This window comes from Eleutherodactylus coqui, chromosome 9 (assembly GCF_035609145.1).
Source record: "Eleutherodactylus coqui strain aEleCoq1 chromosome 9, aEleCoq1.hap1, whole genome shotgun sequence".
Taxonomy (NCBI): Eukaryota; Metazoa; Chordata; class Amphibia; order Anura; family Eleutherodactylidae; genus Eleutherodactylus; species Eleutherodactylus coqui.
Genome location: NC_089845.1, coordinates 41556244 through 41570973, shown reverse-complemented (window position 1 = coordinate 41570973; position 14730 = coordinate 41556244). Strand labels below are relative to the sequence as shown.

The following is a 14730-nucleotide window of genomic DNA, read 5'->3' as shown; positions in this document are numbered from 1 at the left end:
GCTATGTACTAAATTGCGAAAGCAGAAGTGTTCATACTGCTATGTGACCCGGTGGCTGCCCTCTGGCATAGCAGTGCTGCAGGGTCCTTTTAGAGCCTGATAAGCTCTATTAGTGACTAATGTCACTAAAGGGGAATGTTTTCCCCTCTAAATGGGGCTCCTATGGATTCCTCAGCTACAGTGAAAAAGTGTGAAATAAAAAAAAAAAAAAATGCGATGTGTATGACCCCCAGAGGTCTTAGATGACGTCATGTGGCACATAGATGTGTGTGTATGTATATATAATATAATTTTTTTTCTTTTCTTCAAGCGTCTTCTAATATCGGAATGCCAATCACAATTTGCCTGTAAATGAACTCCTCAGTTTTCTGTATAATTAATGCAATCTCATTTATTTAATTGTAGATAACCCTTTCTGGCAAAACTTCGTTTGGCTAAATAGGTTATTTTCTTTTAATCAGAGTCCTAATTTTAGCATTTCCTGCTTGAGATTTAGGCCTGGAGCAATGATTCAGAATTCAAGAATTTTGTTTTTTCATGACATTAAAAATGACCTTTTCTATCTGTCCATCCTTTTAGATGCTCGAGATATTGAACAGCTGCAGAAAAATAACATAACTCACATTTTGTCCATACATGACAGTGCCAGGCCTATGCTAGAGGTAAGCGAACGGCATCTCTTTTTATCAACCTTCTAGGTATGATTTATTACATTACTTTTTCTGCAGTCCCATTTCTACGATGTATTCTTATTTTAATCATGCATTATAATTAAAGAAGAGCGAGCACGCTCGGTTAAGGCAGTTACTCGAGCGAGCATCGCTCTTCTCGAGTAACTGCTTACTGGTCCGAGCAGATTTGGGGGGCGGCTGGGGGTAGCGGGGGGGAGACAGAGAGGGAGATCTCTCTCACTCTCTCCCTCGCTACCCCCCCCCCCCCCTCCCCCCGAATCTGCATCAACCAGTAAACAGTTACTCGAGAAGAGCGATGCATGCTCGAGTAACTGCCTTAATTGAGCGTGCTTGCTCATCTCTAATTATAATATGAAAATGTAATGACTTCTGCTCAGAGTTTCGCTGAGAGAAAATCAAGCAATACTTTATTTTGTACAGTACAGAAGCTCTGGAGCACCTTTGCAAGTTCTTGAAACAAACAGACTTGTGGCAGAGAAACGGGGGTGGGGGTGGGGTCTGTCACTTTGGCTTTCTTCTTGTGTCAACTGTTCTGTTGGAAGAGGTGGGGCTTTATATTGCTTGGCGTCAACTGTGATCAAAGCACAGGGGTGGGTGTCCATAACTCCCTGCCAGGACAAAGCATTCTCAGTCCCACCTTCTTTCCAAACTTAATGTTCACTTTTTATAAACTCAGAACGAGGGGGAAATAAAATTTTGTTTCCAGTAAAATATACAACATATGACTCTTTAAAATTAGTATTTTTGAATAATCTATAGAAACTAGCTGATATACCTGACTTCGCCCGAGTTAATTTGTTGCAGGTGTTTACATGTTGCTCGCACGGAGAATTTTATGACGTCATAGTTACTTTAGAGGAACCGAGGAATAAAATATGTATTGTCATGGAATATAAAGTGTTAAGTTTCAGAATGCAATAAGTGTATGTTTCTTACCTTGTATTGGACTATTGACCCTTAAATAGAAGACTAAAACCTATGCTTTGTAGTGCCAGGAACTAGGATTTTAAGATAGTTGATCAACAGAAAAGTTAAATAAGACTTAGCCATGTTAACAGAGAAGACACACAACTAGAGCAGAAATATTGTGTAATGCAACAGCAATATCCTGACTTAAGTAATTTCTATGTCTGAGACGGGCCTTAAGAGCTTTGAGACTATTTGGTAGATGTCAATAAGCCTTATGATCAATAAGCTTTGTCACCTATGTAACACTAACCTATGTAACACTAATCTTTGTACCAAGTAACTCTTGAATCCGCCTTCTTCTTTCTTTAGAAGAGTTGGTAATGTTGATAATCAAGCAGAATTCATTGAGTTCTCATGGAGAAGTGTCTTGACATAACATGGAGTGATTTCATGCTATGGATAGATAATTGCTAGCAAATCTTCTCCTCACGGGATTCCATATCTACCAATTTGGCACCAGGCAACAAGGTTATCAGATCGGTACCGGTGTGGTCTGATGGCATACACCTAGAGGAGCGTTACATTCTCCTTAGACTTCATGTACCGATGTCCCTCTGCAGAATGTGCCACCCCTCCCATTCTCCTCATCTAGTACCTAAAGAATGCTTGCACCGAATTTCACGCTTGTACGACACCGGGAAGTTACATTATATGGGGGTGAACTTACTTTTGCTCTTAGCATATAATAATTGAGTTGTGACCGCTTTACTTTTTCTATTTAGGACCTAAAGAATGCTCATGCCAAATTTCATGTTTGTACGACACCGGGAAGTTAGAGAATTAGTGGCCAGTCAGTCAGTGAGGGCTTACACACACACACACACACACACACACAGTCATTTTAACTTTTCTTTTATCAACGTTTTCAAAATATTCAATGCTATAAAAAATGTTAAAATATGTGAAATACAGATGGCTTTATATACAAATTCGGGACTGACTAAAAACAAGCAAGAACAAAAAACATGAGCTTTCTGAGTGGCAAATACTAATATTCCTGCTGGCAGGGGTTTACAAACTTTGAGGGTGTAAGGTGGTGGAAGAGCTTATTCCCTCTTCCACTAAAGACTAGCGACTAAGCCACTCTGACAGGTGCACGGAGTGCTAGACTGAAGCCCTGCCCCCTCCAACTTGGTAGACAAATGGTACACCAGAGAGGATCCGCTCTCACCAATGATATTGGCACTAACATGACCAGTGTGTCACCGGTCTACAAGATTAGGAGACCAATAAGGAGAATCGAATTGTGCCTCCCCTGGTGACACAGCTAGCGCATCAAGAGTGACATAGACTTGTAGGTGGGGTGCATATAGGCATCGGACAGCAATATTTTAAGTTATTGTGACGGAGTTAGAAAGGAGAGAAAGTGGTCGAGTCCAGCTGTAGGTGGAGAGTGGCATAGGCTGCATGGACAGCTGCATTCCCATGCTTGGGGATGCTGCAAAAAGGCTGCAGTATGTCATCGAGACTCAGCCAGCAAAAGTTGGAGGCCTGAAAGATCATAGTTCCACATATGAGCTCTATACAAAAAAACATTTGCAAAAGTGCTTCATTTTAATTTAAAAAAATGGGGAGGGTGAACGATTTTTTTTTTCCCATTCTACCTGCCAGATCCTTTTTTTTTTTTTTTTCTCTCCATATCCTGCAGTCAGTCTGTGAACACGACATCATAGACTACTGCGGCAAATTGCAAACCTAAGTAATCCAACAGCTATATAATACAGCTGCACACCTCACAGGTCTGAGCTTGTTCTGATTCCAGGCGTCCAATCTTTAGAAGCTGCAGTCAATGTTAACCACAGCATCTAACTGGTTAGGCAGAAGAAGGGTGCTGCCTCTGTCCCTTGGCTTACCGCTCCCTGATAAATGATTGCATGGTGCAGTATAGTTGGTTGCCATGGCAGTTGAAGGCCTAGTTTAATCTTCCGGCCCTGCCATCATAGTATAGCTATTGCACCCTGACTTTGGCAGGATATAATTGGATGACAGCCAGGCCAAGGAACAGTACACTGCAATACATAAGCACTGCAGTGTATTGTAGAAGTAAGCGATTGGAGGTTCAAGCCCCACTTGAGGACTTAGAAAAAAAATACTTTTTTTTTTTTGTCTAGAAAATTATAAAAAACAAATTAAAGTTCAAATCCCCTCTTTTCCAATTTTTTTCCCCCCTAGAAACAATAAAAAAAATAAACCTAATTTAGACTCGGCATTTTCAGAAAATGAAGGGAATAAAACATTTACCCCCTTAACCATGACAGCACCTCTGGAGATGACCTTCCACCACTGTACCAAAAACCTGAGAAGATAAAAAAAGGATGGACAGACCCCTCCATACAGTTTTAAGTTTCCTGTCTAACGGATAGGATTATGCTGGAACTTCTGTGAGTCCTGGAAAAAGAAGAACCAGGACACCTTTTGTTGGATTGTGGGTCCCCAAGAAGCTCTCACCTAAGATTGGGGGTTGCCCAGGTGCATGAGTCTGTTCTGGAAGTCTGGTGGTGGTTTACGTGCCTAGCTGTCCTCCTGTCTCTGTCATTGGAGTGGGTTCTGTAGCTGAACTGGAAATCCCTTAAATGAGAGAACATTGCGTTTTGCTGCTGCCATTCCAGTTGGGAAGTGGGAGGCAAACCTTTCACCAGTATATGTGCTACATAAATGTGAGTGTGTTGTAATTTCAGGAGGCAACAGTCAACATTCTACATGGGAGGAGTGGCCAGAGGTGACCTTCAGTCTGCCTTGAACCGGCACCAGCCAGTCCTCAGCCTGTTTAGGCTGAAACTCTTTGCTCCTCTTTCCCTCGCTCTCTAAACCTTGGCAGGATGTCTGAAGCAGGTGAAGGAGTAGGACATCCGTATAAAGGACCTCCCAGACCAGTATATGTATGATCTTGGGGATGATGGTCCATTTTATAGTAGGGAATTTTTTCAGTTTTTTGGGGGTTTTTTTTACCACTTTTCTTATCCTTTACTTTCAATATTCTAAAAATCTTCTTTTAAAAAGCCTCCTATTAAAGGAATATGCAATTCGCAAAAATAAGTTACCTCTTCCACATGCCAAATCATTATGCCATTCTTGGGTAGATAATGTGATGATGGAGGAGTTCACCTCTCTGGAAGAGAGAATTAAACAGCTTGTTAGGGATCAGGTTAAAAATTCCTTTATAAGCCCCAAGGGCCCAAATACTGCTACTTCCACTTTTTCTTCAAGTGAGAACGAAGCTCCTTGGAAGGAAAGGAATCTGTTTTCCTTGGATTCCTCATCGGAGGATGCTGATATATTGGGAATATCTCTATTCCACGGGAGAGATACTGACCAGTTACTTGAATATCGAAGATAAAGAGCCAAGGTCAATACTAGACACTGTTTGTTTGAAGGTCTAGGTTCTAGAAAACAGGTATTCTTTCCCAGAGGTCTATGAGTGTGTGTGCGCACAGTGGTCTGAAAACAGTCAGACTTTCTGCGATCTTCAGAGTGCGGGATCGGCAAGCCTTAGTCTATGGTGCTGTTCCGAAGTGATCGTGTCCCTTTAAGATGGATGCCTTAGTTGCTAAAGTGCTAAAGAAGAACTCGTCTAATATTTATGGCCAGCTTAAAAGCTGTAGACTGCGTGCAATTGTGTGAAATATGTTGCTAATATGCTTGTTTGCTGTATTGAAGGTAGGATGTAATATTTATAGAGTCCATGACGTTTTCTTCTGGAATTAGAGGGAAACCTTTTGCTTTTCCATGTGAAGTCTCAATAAATCATATCCGTATTACTTGGTATTCCATCTCTGATCATTGCTTACACACTGTGTCTTCAGGAAGATCATTTGCATCTTTGATCTCCGTAATGCAAAAACATTGTTGTAATATGAGTTGTTTCTTGGCTGTCATCCAAAAAGAATGCAAATTTGATGAAGTTCTAATGTAAGGAGAATATTATGTCTGGTTAGTCAATGGGCCAAGAAATCTGTATACAGTATCCGTTACCAAAGTACATCAGATAATGCCATTCTGTGATATTGGGCAATTAAACTGTTCCTAGACCTTAGTTAATAATACTTTATAAAGTGTGCTCTGGTAGAGCCGCTGTCATGGTACATTAGGTAAGTTATTGGAATTGTGTTCAGAGAAAATACATGTGATCTATTGCTAAGAAGATTGCTTTAAAGGGGTTGTCTCACGAAATCAAGTGGGGTTATACACTTCCGTATGGCCATATTAATGCACTTTGTAATGTACATCGTGCATTAAATATGAGCCATACAGACGTTATTCACTTACCTGCTCCGTTGCTGGCGTCCCCGTCTCCATGGCTCCGTCTAATTTCGGGGTCGTCTTGCTTTTTTAGACGCGCTTGCGCAGATGGTTCTTCTCCCTTCGGCTCAGCTCGGCAGCAACTGCGTTTTGGCTCCGCCCCCTTGTGCGCGTCATCGCGTAGCCCCCCCCCCCCCCCCCCCCCCGTCACATGTGCCAATTCCAGCCTCCTGATTGGCTGGGGAGTCACACGTTTTACAGAGAATTTCTTTTCTAAATGTTCGAAGCACATTCCACCCTTTTACGGGAACCTTTCAAAGATTTCAATAAAATCGTAGTTTTTCTCTAGCAACTGTACTTGGTCCCTTCAGTTCTTGCACTACATTACTAAGTCAGTAATTTCAATAAAGCAATAGATTTAATTTGCATAGTTTTTTTTTTTTTTTTCTTAATTGGGGAATAGTTATTCACAAGAAGTACAATTTACCAACGTGGGTCATTGCAAAGTGTAGAAAGCTGTCTGTATCCCACACTATATACAGTAACAGTGGCCTGGTGAACAGCTGGTTGGTGGGGATCCTGAGTAGTAGCGGACATCCGCTAATCAACTGTTGACGACCCATCCCAAGGATAAGCCATCAGTAGTTCGAAGCTAGACAATCCCTTTTAACCCCTTAGGGTGGGGTACTTCCTGCAACAGGGCGTAAACTTATATCCTGGGGATAGCGCGAGATCACTTATGATCGTGCGCTATCCCGCAGCGGGAGCCGGCTGTCAGTCACAGCCGGCCTCCCGCTGCAACAGCGGGGGTGCATCGGAGATGCTTGTGGTTCTCTTCTCCCCCCCCCCCCCCCTGCTGTTAACCCTTTCCCTGCCGCAATCTATGTAGATCGCGGCATGGGAAGTGTTCACAGAGGGAGCGCGCTGTGACGTCACCGGGCTCTCGCTATATAATCCCAGACACTGGCATCCTGTAGTGCCATAGCCTATGATCGCTGTATAAGCGATATGGCAGGGCAGTAGCCCTGCCATGCCTTATCTCAGCGATCATGAGTGCTGTGCTGCAAGTCCCTCAAAGGGACTCACATTGTGTTTAAAAAAAAAAAAAAGAATAAAGAAAAATTTAAAAAAACCTTTTTTTTAAATGCTTTTTCTCATATTAGCATAAAATAGGTAAAAAAAAAAATTAAATCCCACATATTTGGTATTGTCCCGTCCGTAACGACGCGTACAATAAGTTGCACATGCTTTTGACTGTGCACAGAAAAAAGCGTTAAACGCTAAAAAACTGAGGCAGAGTGCTAATTTTTTAGCATTTTGCCTCGCTAAAAACGCAATAAAAGTGATGAAAAAAGCCATATGTACCCCAAAATGGTACCAATAAAAACAGCTTGTCTCGCAAAAAATAGAGCTCCTTCCCTCATAGAGCTCCGTACATAAAAAAATGAAAAAGTTACAGGACTTTGAATGCAGCGATTTAGAAAAAAAAATGTCCAAAAAAAAGGGTTTTTATTGCAGAAAAGTGGAAAAACCTAAAAAAATGTAAGAATTTTGGTATCGTTGTAACCGTACCGACCTGCAGAAAAAATGGATTGTGTCATTTATGCTGCATGATTAACGCTGTAAAAAAAAACAAACCAAAAATCTACGGCAGAATTGATGCATTTTCTCTCCCTGGTATCATAAAAAACTAAAAGTTTTACAATATAGTCTATGTACCCAAAAATGGCACCGATTTAAAAACTACAGTTCGCCACGCAAAAAACAAGCCCTTATACGGCTGCGTCGACGGAAAAATAAAAAAGTTATGACTTTTGAAAAATGGAGAAGAAAATCCGCCAAAAATCGTTGTGTCCTTAAGCCCAAAATAGGCCGTGTCCTTAAGGGGTTAAAGATTTGTTGATTTCCTGCAGATTCTGTCTCCGACTTTTGTGCATATCTGCAGCAGATATCAACCATTCAATTTAATTAAAGTTGAAGGAGTGAAATCTGCTACAGATCTGCACCAAAATCCGTAACATGAGAACAGATCCATAAGAGGCTTTCTAACTAGAACTACCCCTTTTCTTGTGACAGCTCTACTTAAGCACATGGGGTCTGGCTGCTGATCCCTCAGTGATGAGTTATAGACATGTCCATGCTGATTGCAGGGGTTATTTATTACTACATGCTGCCTATTAAAATCAGTGGTAAATCATGTAATATGTGGTACAGCAGGTCTTCCAGAGTGATATCTAGTCTCGGTAAGCTATCTGCTCTGGTTTATAGAGGAGTTCCCAAGAAGGCAACTTTATGGCTTCTTAAACTTTATCGAATTTCATATCCTACAGCTATCCCAAGTAAATAACCTGGTTTAATCTCAAGAGAGGCGGGGAAAAAAGTGACTACTATGCACATGGACTGTATTACAGTTCCATGCATGAGTTTTATATTTGGTGGCATTGACAGACGTGGCACATTGCCTAGGGCAACAGCCAGACCTCTGTTACGCCCACCTTCATGGGGATACAAAGGATTGGGTGTGATGTTAAAATCCAACTTCCTATCTGTTAGCCCTTTTACACATTACATCCACCTACAATAATCTGTATGGCTGGACCGCTAACAAATAAAAAATGTGCTCTGATTGGTTGCTATGATCAACAATGACAGGTTTTTTTTTTTTGTCCTTCTTTTTTTTCTTTTTTTTTTCTTTTTTAAACCGTTTTAGATAAATGAGGCCCTTTTTTTTTTTTTTTTTTAAAGTGTCAAAAATAAAGAACCGTGTATCCATTAGCCACAATGAGCTCTAATAACCAACAGCCATATGAAACTCCATGAATTGTCTGGCTAGTTGGATCTGTTAGAACATGATTATTTTAGAAATAGTAATTTAATTTCTATTATTTTGGGAAAAAGGAGACTAGTAGCATGGTTCCAATAAAAAAAAAAAAAAAAAAAAAAAAAAAAGAAAAATAAAAAGTGTTTTTTTTTGTTTTTTTCATTTTGACACCGACTGACTGCTGGTTGCTAATCGCTGCCCTGTGATCTATACTTTTATTACACTTCACTACACCGTGCCAGTCATGGCTTCTGCTTAGCATTGTCATGAGTCATGTTAGCTGTGGCAGGCAGATGCATCGTTCTTACAGCATGATGGACATCCTCCAGACTCTCAGTGTTCCCTTGTGCAACCACTGACAGATTTCACATTGACAACATATGTACACCGAAATTAAAATGTCCTAGAAAATGGGTTATTTTGGTCCCCTGATGCCGGTAAAAAAGTCAAATGAGGGTTGACAAATCTGAAAGAACTTGCCAGATGGCAAATAGTTATTTGCATATAGCAAAACAAATTAAACTTTCGGGTTAACTCTAGAGTTAGATGTATTGTAGCCTATTTTCCTGGAAATCCTTTGTGAAAACAGGTTTTTGCTAAGTAATGTTTTAAAAGGACGTGTTACATGCTAGAGAAATAACGAAATAATAAGGTTATAAATGTTTAATATCTGACTGGTCCATACAATATTATGTTCTGTAAGGAGCCTTTGGAAGTAAGGAGTTACATTTCCTCAGATTCCGCTTCGCATAGAGCAGTAGGATAAACTACATTCCCTTTTAAGAAATGATATACCATATTTTTCTGCGTATAAAACGCGGCGTTTTTTTTGACAAATATTTTGCTCAAAAATCGCACCGTGCCTTATACGTTTAGTTTTTTTTCGTTGGAAACGATTCGACGAAAACCGACATGAATGTCGGCTGCAAGGTAAGGCTCACGGGTGTGCGGGAGCCCTTAAGGCTCCGTCACACTACCGGAGCAGGAAGCAAGGCAGCAGCACTAAGAAGCAGGGCAGCGGTGCGGCTAGGTGAGTATGCATGCACCCTCACACACGCACATACATACACACACACACATACATACAGAGCACATACATACATACAACACCGTCTACTCACCAGCCGTCTCCTCTCAGCACTGCCCGGCCGGTCTTCTGTCTCCTGCACTTGGTCCCCACAGCAACCTGTAAACGGCAACCTCTTACGAGACAGTGGGGGTGCTGTGAAGAGCTACAGAGACCTGTCGGGCAGCATGGAGAAGACAGTCAGGTTAGTATGACTGGGACCTGCAGTGGGATTTAAACCTAGAACAGTACTATGTACTGTTTTATGTTTAAAATTTTTCTTTCTTAATTTTGGGTGGGAAAGTAGGGTGTGTGTCTTCTACACGGGGGCGTCTTATACACGGAAAAATACAGTAATTTTCAAATGTATTTGTTTCTAATCTGTTGTACAAATACTCTAGTATAACATTACTGCGCTTATTGCAAAAGCATTCTTCTCTTTTTATGTACCAGTGCATAAATCTGCTTGTTCTGTGTTCACATATTGCACATTCTGAGATGAAATGTTTGTTCTATATCTTTTTGTGTTCTGACGGGATTTGACCCAGTTCTGTCTGTTTTTCTGCACCAAGCAGATGACTCTTTACAGTACATTGTGCAGTGGACTGGGTTGGTACTGCAGGCTGAGTCCCACTCACATTAGTAGGAAACAACCTGCAGTACCAACTGAGGCCGCTGTACGATGTACGGCGCTGTACGATGTACGGCGCTGTACGGCGCTATCTGCTTCCTGCAGAAAAACAATAGAAGTGGGAGAACCCCTTTTAATGCAAATACTTTTGAAAGATATGTCAGATTTTTTAAAGAACGGCTACACTTTTTTAATATATACAGAATAGATGATTCTAAGCATTTTTGCAGTAGGTTTTATTAGTCCATTCTGTGCATTTTTTTTTCTTACAAAACCGTTCTTCTATGCAGTTAAGTGTAGACATGGCTAAGAAATGTATCTTCACCTACTGTATTGCGGAAGAGGACGCTCCAGCTGTCTCTGCACTGTTCTCTATAGAAGAGCTGCAGATACAACTGTTCAGTTCCTATATAACAGTTTATTAAGAATTGTCTCTATTATATATACATTACTTTCAAAAGCCCTGTGCCTCTAATCTGTCCCGCCACTGCTCTGTTCCTTTCCTATGCTGCACTGCACAGGCGCTGTGAGGGAGAAGCTGTTCTATGCTGTGGACAGCTTCTCCCCTTCACAGCGCCCACTCCATGCTGGACTCAATGCTCTGACAGGGGGTTCAGTGCATTGGGTTGTGACATATAATTTGTGTATAATTATACTACCATATCTTAACAATCTGAATGAAACAATGGTTTTGATATTGCTGCATAACCCAATCACAAAAATATAACTACTCCGTATATTCACGTTCTGTTTTTTAATGTGACATTTCGTGTAAATATCAGAACTTGCCCTTTGAGGAAACAATCTTGAAGGGAGCAAATATTCCTTTTCACAGCACCATATTGCCAATACAGCTAGTTTTAGAAAAGCCCTTTTTAAGACTCTTCTATGAGGAAGTCACAGCCAGCTAGTTCAGTAGGAGGGATATATCCCAGTGTTACATTGGTTCCTCTTCATTTTTACATCTCTTTGTAGATTAAAGGGGTTGTCCCGCGAAAGCAAGTTGGGGTATACACTTCTGTATGGCCATATTAATGCACTTTGTAATGTACATCGTGCATTAATTATGAGCCATACAGAAGTTATTCACTTACCTGTTCCGTTGCTAGCGTCCCCGTCTCCATGGTGCCGTCTAATTTCAGCGTCTAATCTCCCGATTAGACGCGCTTGCGCAGTCCGGTCTTCTCCCTTCTGAATGGGGCCGCTCGTGCTGGAGAGCTGCTCCTCGTAGCTCCGCCCCGTCACATGTGCCGATTCCAGCCAATCAGGAGGCTGGAATCGGCAATGGAACGCACAGAGCCCACGGTGCACCATGGGAGAAGACCTGCGGTCCACCGTGGGTGAAGATCCTGGCGGCCATCTTCGCAAGGTAAGTAAGAAGTCACCGGAGCGCGGGGATTCGGGTAAGTACTATGCGTTTTTGTTTTTTTTTAAACCCCTGCATCGGGTTTGTGTCGCGCCGAACGGGGGGGCTATTGAAAAAAAAAAAAACACCCGTTTCGGCGCGGGACAACCCCTTTAAATATCTCGCAGACAATCCAGGGTACAAGAAAAAAGTCTTACAGATCCTTCTTTATGACACAGATTGGGAGCAGAACAGCATGTCTGGAGGTGATCTTACATATAGAACCAGCACCTTCATCATGAGGGACATGAGATGTTTTGTGATGATTAAGAATTGTTCTAAATAGACTAGTGTTCCTCTTGTTGACTCATCTTTGTTTGATGTATCCATTATATGTATCAGTTATTTGACTTTGGAGTAAATACCTTATTTTGTCTTTCCTTTTGAATTTGGGATAGCTAACCTATATAATTATGATCAGAAATGCCTTACTATTGTATTGCCAGGATACATGGTTACCAAGTTCCCTGATGAGTCGTTGAAATTGAAAAATGAAACATGTAGGGTTTTAAATCACTTGAGAAAACCTACATCTAGTAGTGTCATTGGTGTTATTCTTTTGACTGTAATATAAGGCATGCTATCCCTCTGTGGGTATTATATTAAATTGCAGCTAACCAGATCATGCATTTAGCCTTGCCAATGCCCCCTTATATAGGGTGTAATAAGGAAAGTAAAAGTTAGTTTCCAGAGCACCCACCCTGAAAAGGACGACCCTGTCCGGAAGCCATCTGAGGTTAGTATATAGTATCTATTGGCCTAATGGACAATCTGCAAAATAAATCAGTCTTACTGAAAAATGACTTTATTACAAACTCTTAACAGTGTAGCAGTGTTTATAGGTGATCATTGACGCTGCACCCAGCTGTTTCCGCCAGCCTCACAGACCTTGAATGGGCTCATGCATGACCACCACTCTATGCAAACTTGCGCCTCATTGCAGGCATACAGTGAGGGAAAAAGTGGGAAGAAGACCTTATTCTAGTGATAGATATGGGTCAATAGGTTAAAAAATATCCTTTCTGGGCCAACCTTTTTAATTTGTCTACACGTCATTTGGCAGATGTACACAATCAAAATACAGCTAAAGTCCCATATACATTTGTGTGTTCTATCATATTGTGCATTGCTCAAGTCAGACTGTTGCCTGTATTCTGCGGGGGTCTTCCTTACCTCAATACAGTGTACCACAAAAAATTTAGACCATGAAGTAAAGCTTTATTCTAGTGAAAATGTATATATAAAAGCCACAACAAACTCTCGCTGCGCTAAGACTTCTATCGTGTTTCCCCGAAAATAAGACAGTGACTTATATTAATTTTTGGTCAAAAAGGTTTAACTTTTTTACATGTATAGCTGCCTGGACACTATTTAAATTGACTTTTTTAATTAACTGTTAGCACGGCTTAATTTTGGAGTGGGGCTTATATTTCAAGCATCCTCAAAAAGCCTGAAAAATCATGCTATGTCTTGTTTTCAGGGTATGTCTTATTTTCAGGGAAACTGGGTATATACAGAAGATATTTTTTTTAGTTTTCCATAGGGTTATATATCTGCACATATGCACACAGACCTACTGTACCGTCCTTGGTAGAAATAGAACAGTATGCGAGGCAATTATATGACCTCTTAGACTTCATTTACTTAGAATAGACACACGTAAGTGCAGTATATGAAAGGTGCTGATCAATCCAATTCCTAACCACCAAAACTAGATGAAATTATTGCCTCTCCTGAAACCAAAAAAAAATCAGTTAAACCGATACAGTGAGAGCCTGAAACACAGAACAAGCTCTAGGATTTCCAGATTGTCAAGACTTGAAACAAGCGAGAGTTAAATGTCTACAACCAAATCTTCAAAACCTTGAGGATGGGGAAGACTAATGGAAGCAGTGAAATGTATTGCTTTCATTTGTTACTAACATCAGGTGTTTTCAGCTCTGATGCAACTTGCTGTAAACACGAAAAATTGGGTGACGCTAGACTAGGTATGGGTAGCCACTAGTTCATGGGATTCCTCCCTGTAATGCATCTTGTTGCTTAGGTTAGTTTAGAAGTAAATAAATGTAACACATACTGAAGTAATAACATAATAAAATTAGAACTGTTGTTACATTGCGGAGCATCAGACCTGTACTGGGGAATATAAGGTATTAATACATTTAAATGGGTTATTTATTTTAAGATTTTCAACTGTTTAACCCTTTGCAATTCAATTTTGGATTCAGGGTTTTCCTAGGGGGTTTTCTCTTTCTGCCATTATACAATGGCACCTCCTGCTGACTAGAGCAAGTACTGCGGTATTGGACATGCTGGAGAGGCCTCTGACAACAGAACGGCCAGTAATATACTTTAAGAATACCCTGCTGGATGTCTTCCGACATCGGACGCCTTCAATCAGAATGTCTTTTAGATGTCAGTGGATTTGAAAGGGTTAAATGCCCTTCACTTATATTTGTAGTTCTGTTTGTAATTGTTAGCCGGCTGCCTTACATATTGATACATGAAATATGTGTATGCCCTCTATATGAAGCTTGGTTAACACCAAAGGGTTGTCCTGCCTGTCGGATTGCTTGGTATCCATTTCTAACATCGATGTAGTAATGACTCTAGTTTACTCTTGCCTTTCTGTCTCTTTGGGTACCATTACATTAGTTTGCTTTATCAGGTATCTGCTATCTTGCCTTTAACCCTTTGCAATCTAATTTTGGGTTTCCTAGAGGGCTTTCTCTTTCTGCCATTATACAATGGCGCCATCTGCTGACTACAGCCAGTAATGTGGTATCGGACATGCTGGAGAGGCCCCCGACCACAGAGCGGCCAGTAATCTACAGTAAGAATACCCTGCCGGACATCTTCTAACATCAGAGCTGTACAGCTCTCGATCCGAATGTCTTCAGTCGTCAG

General features: G+C 41.0%; 1 protein-coding gene across 1 annotated transcript in view; it reads left to right on the top strand.

Moving 5' to 3' along the window:
- DUSP22 (dual specificity phosphatase 22) overlaps nucleotides 1-14730 on the top strand; it is a 56817-nt gene that overhangs the window by 17299 nt on the left and 24788 nt on the right. Inside the window, exon 3 of the mRNA XM_066579269.1 lies at nucleotides 580-662. Within this exon, the coding sequence (XP_066435366.1) occupies nucleotides 580-662 (83 nt within the window). The remainder of the gene's footprint in view (nucleotides 1-579; nucleotides 663-14730) is intronic.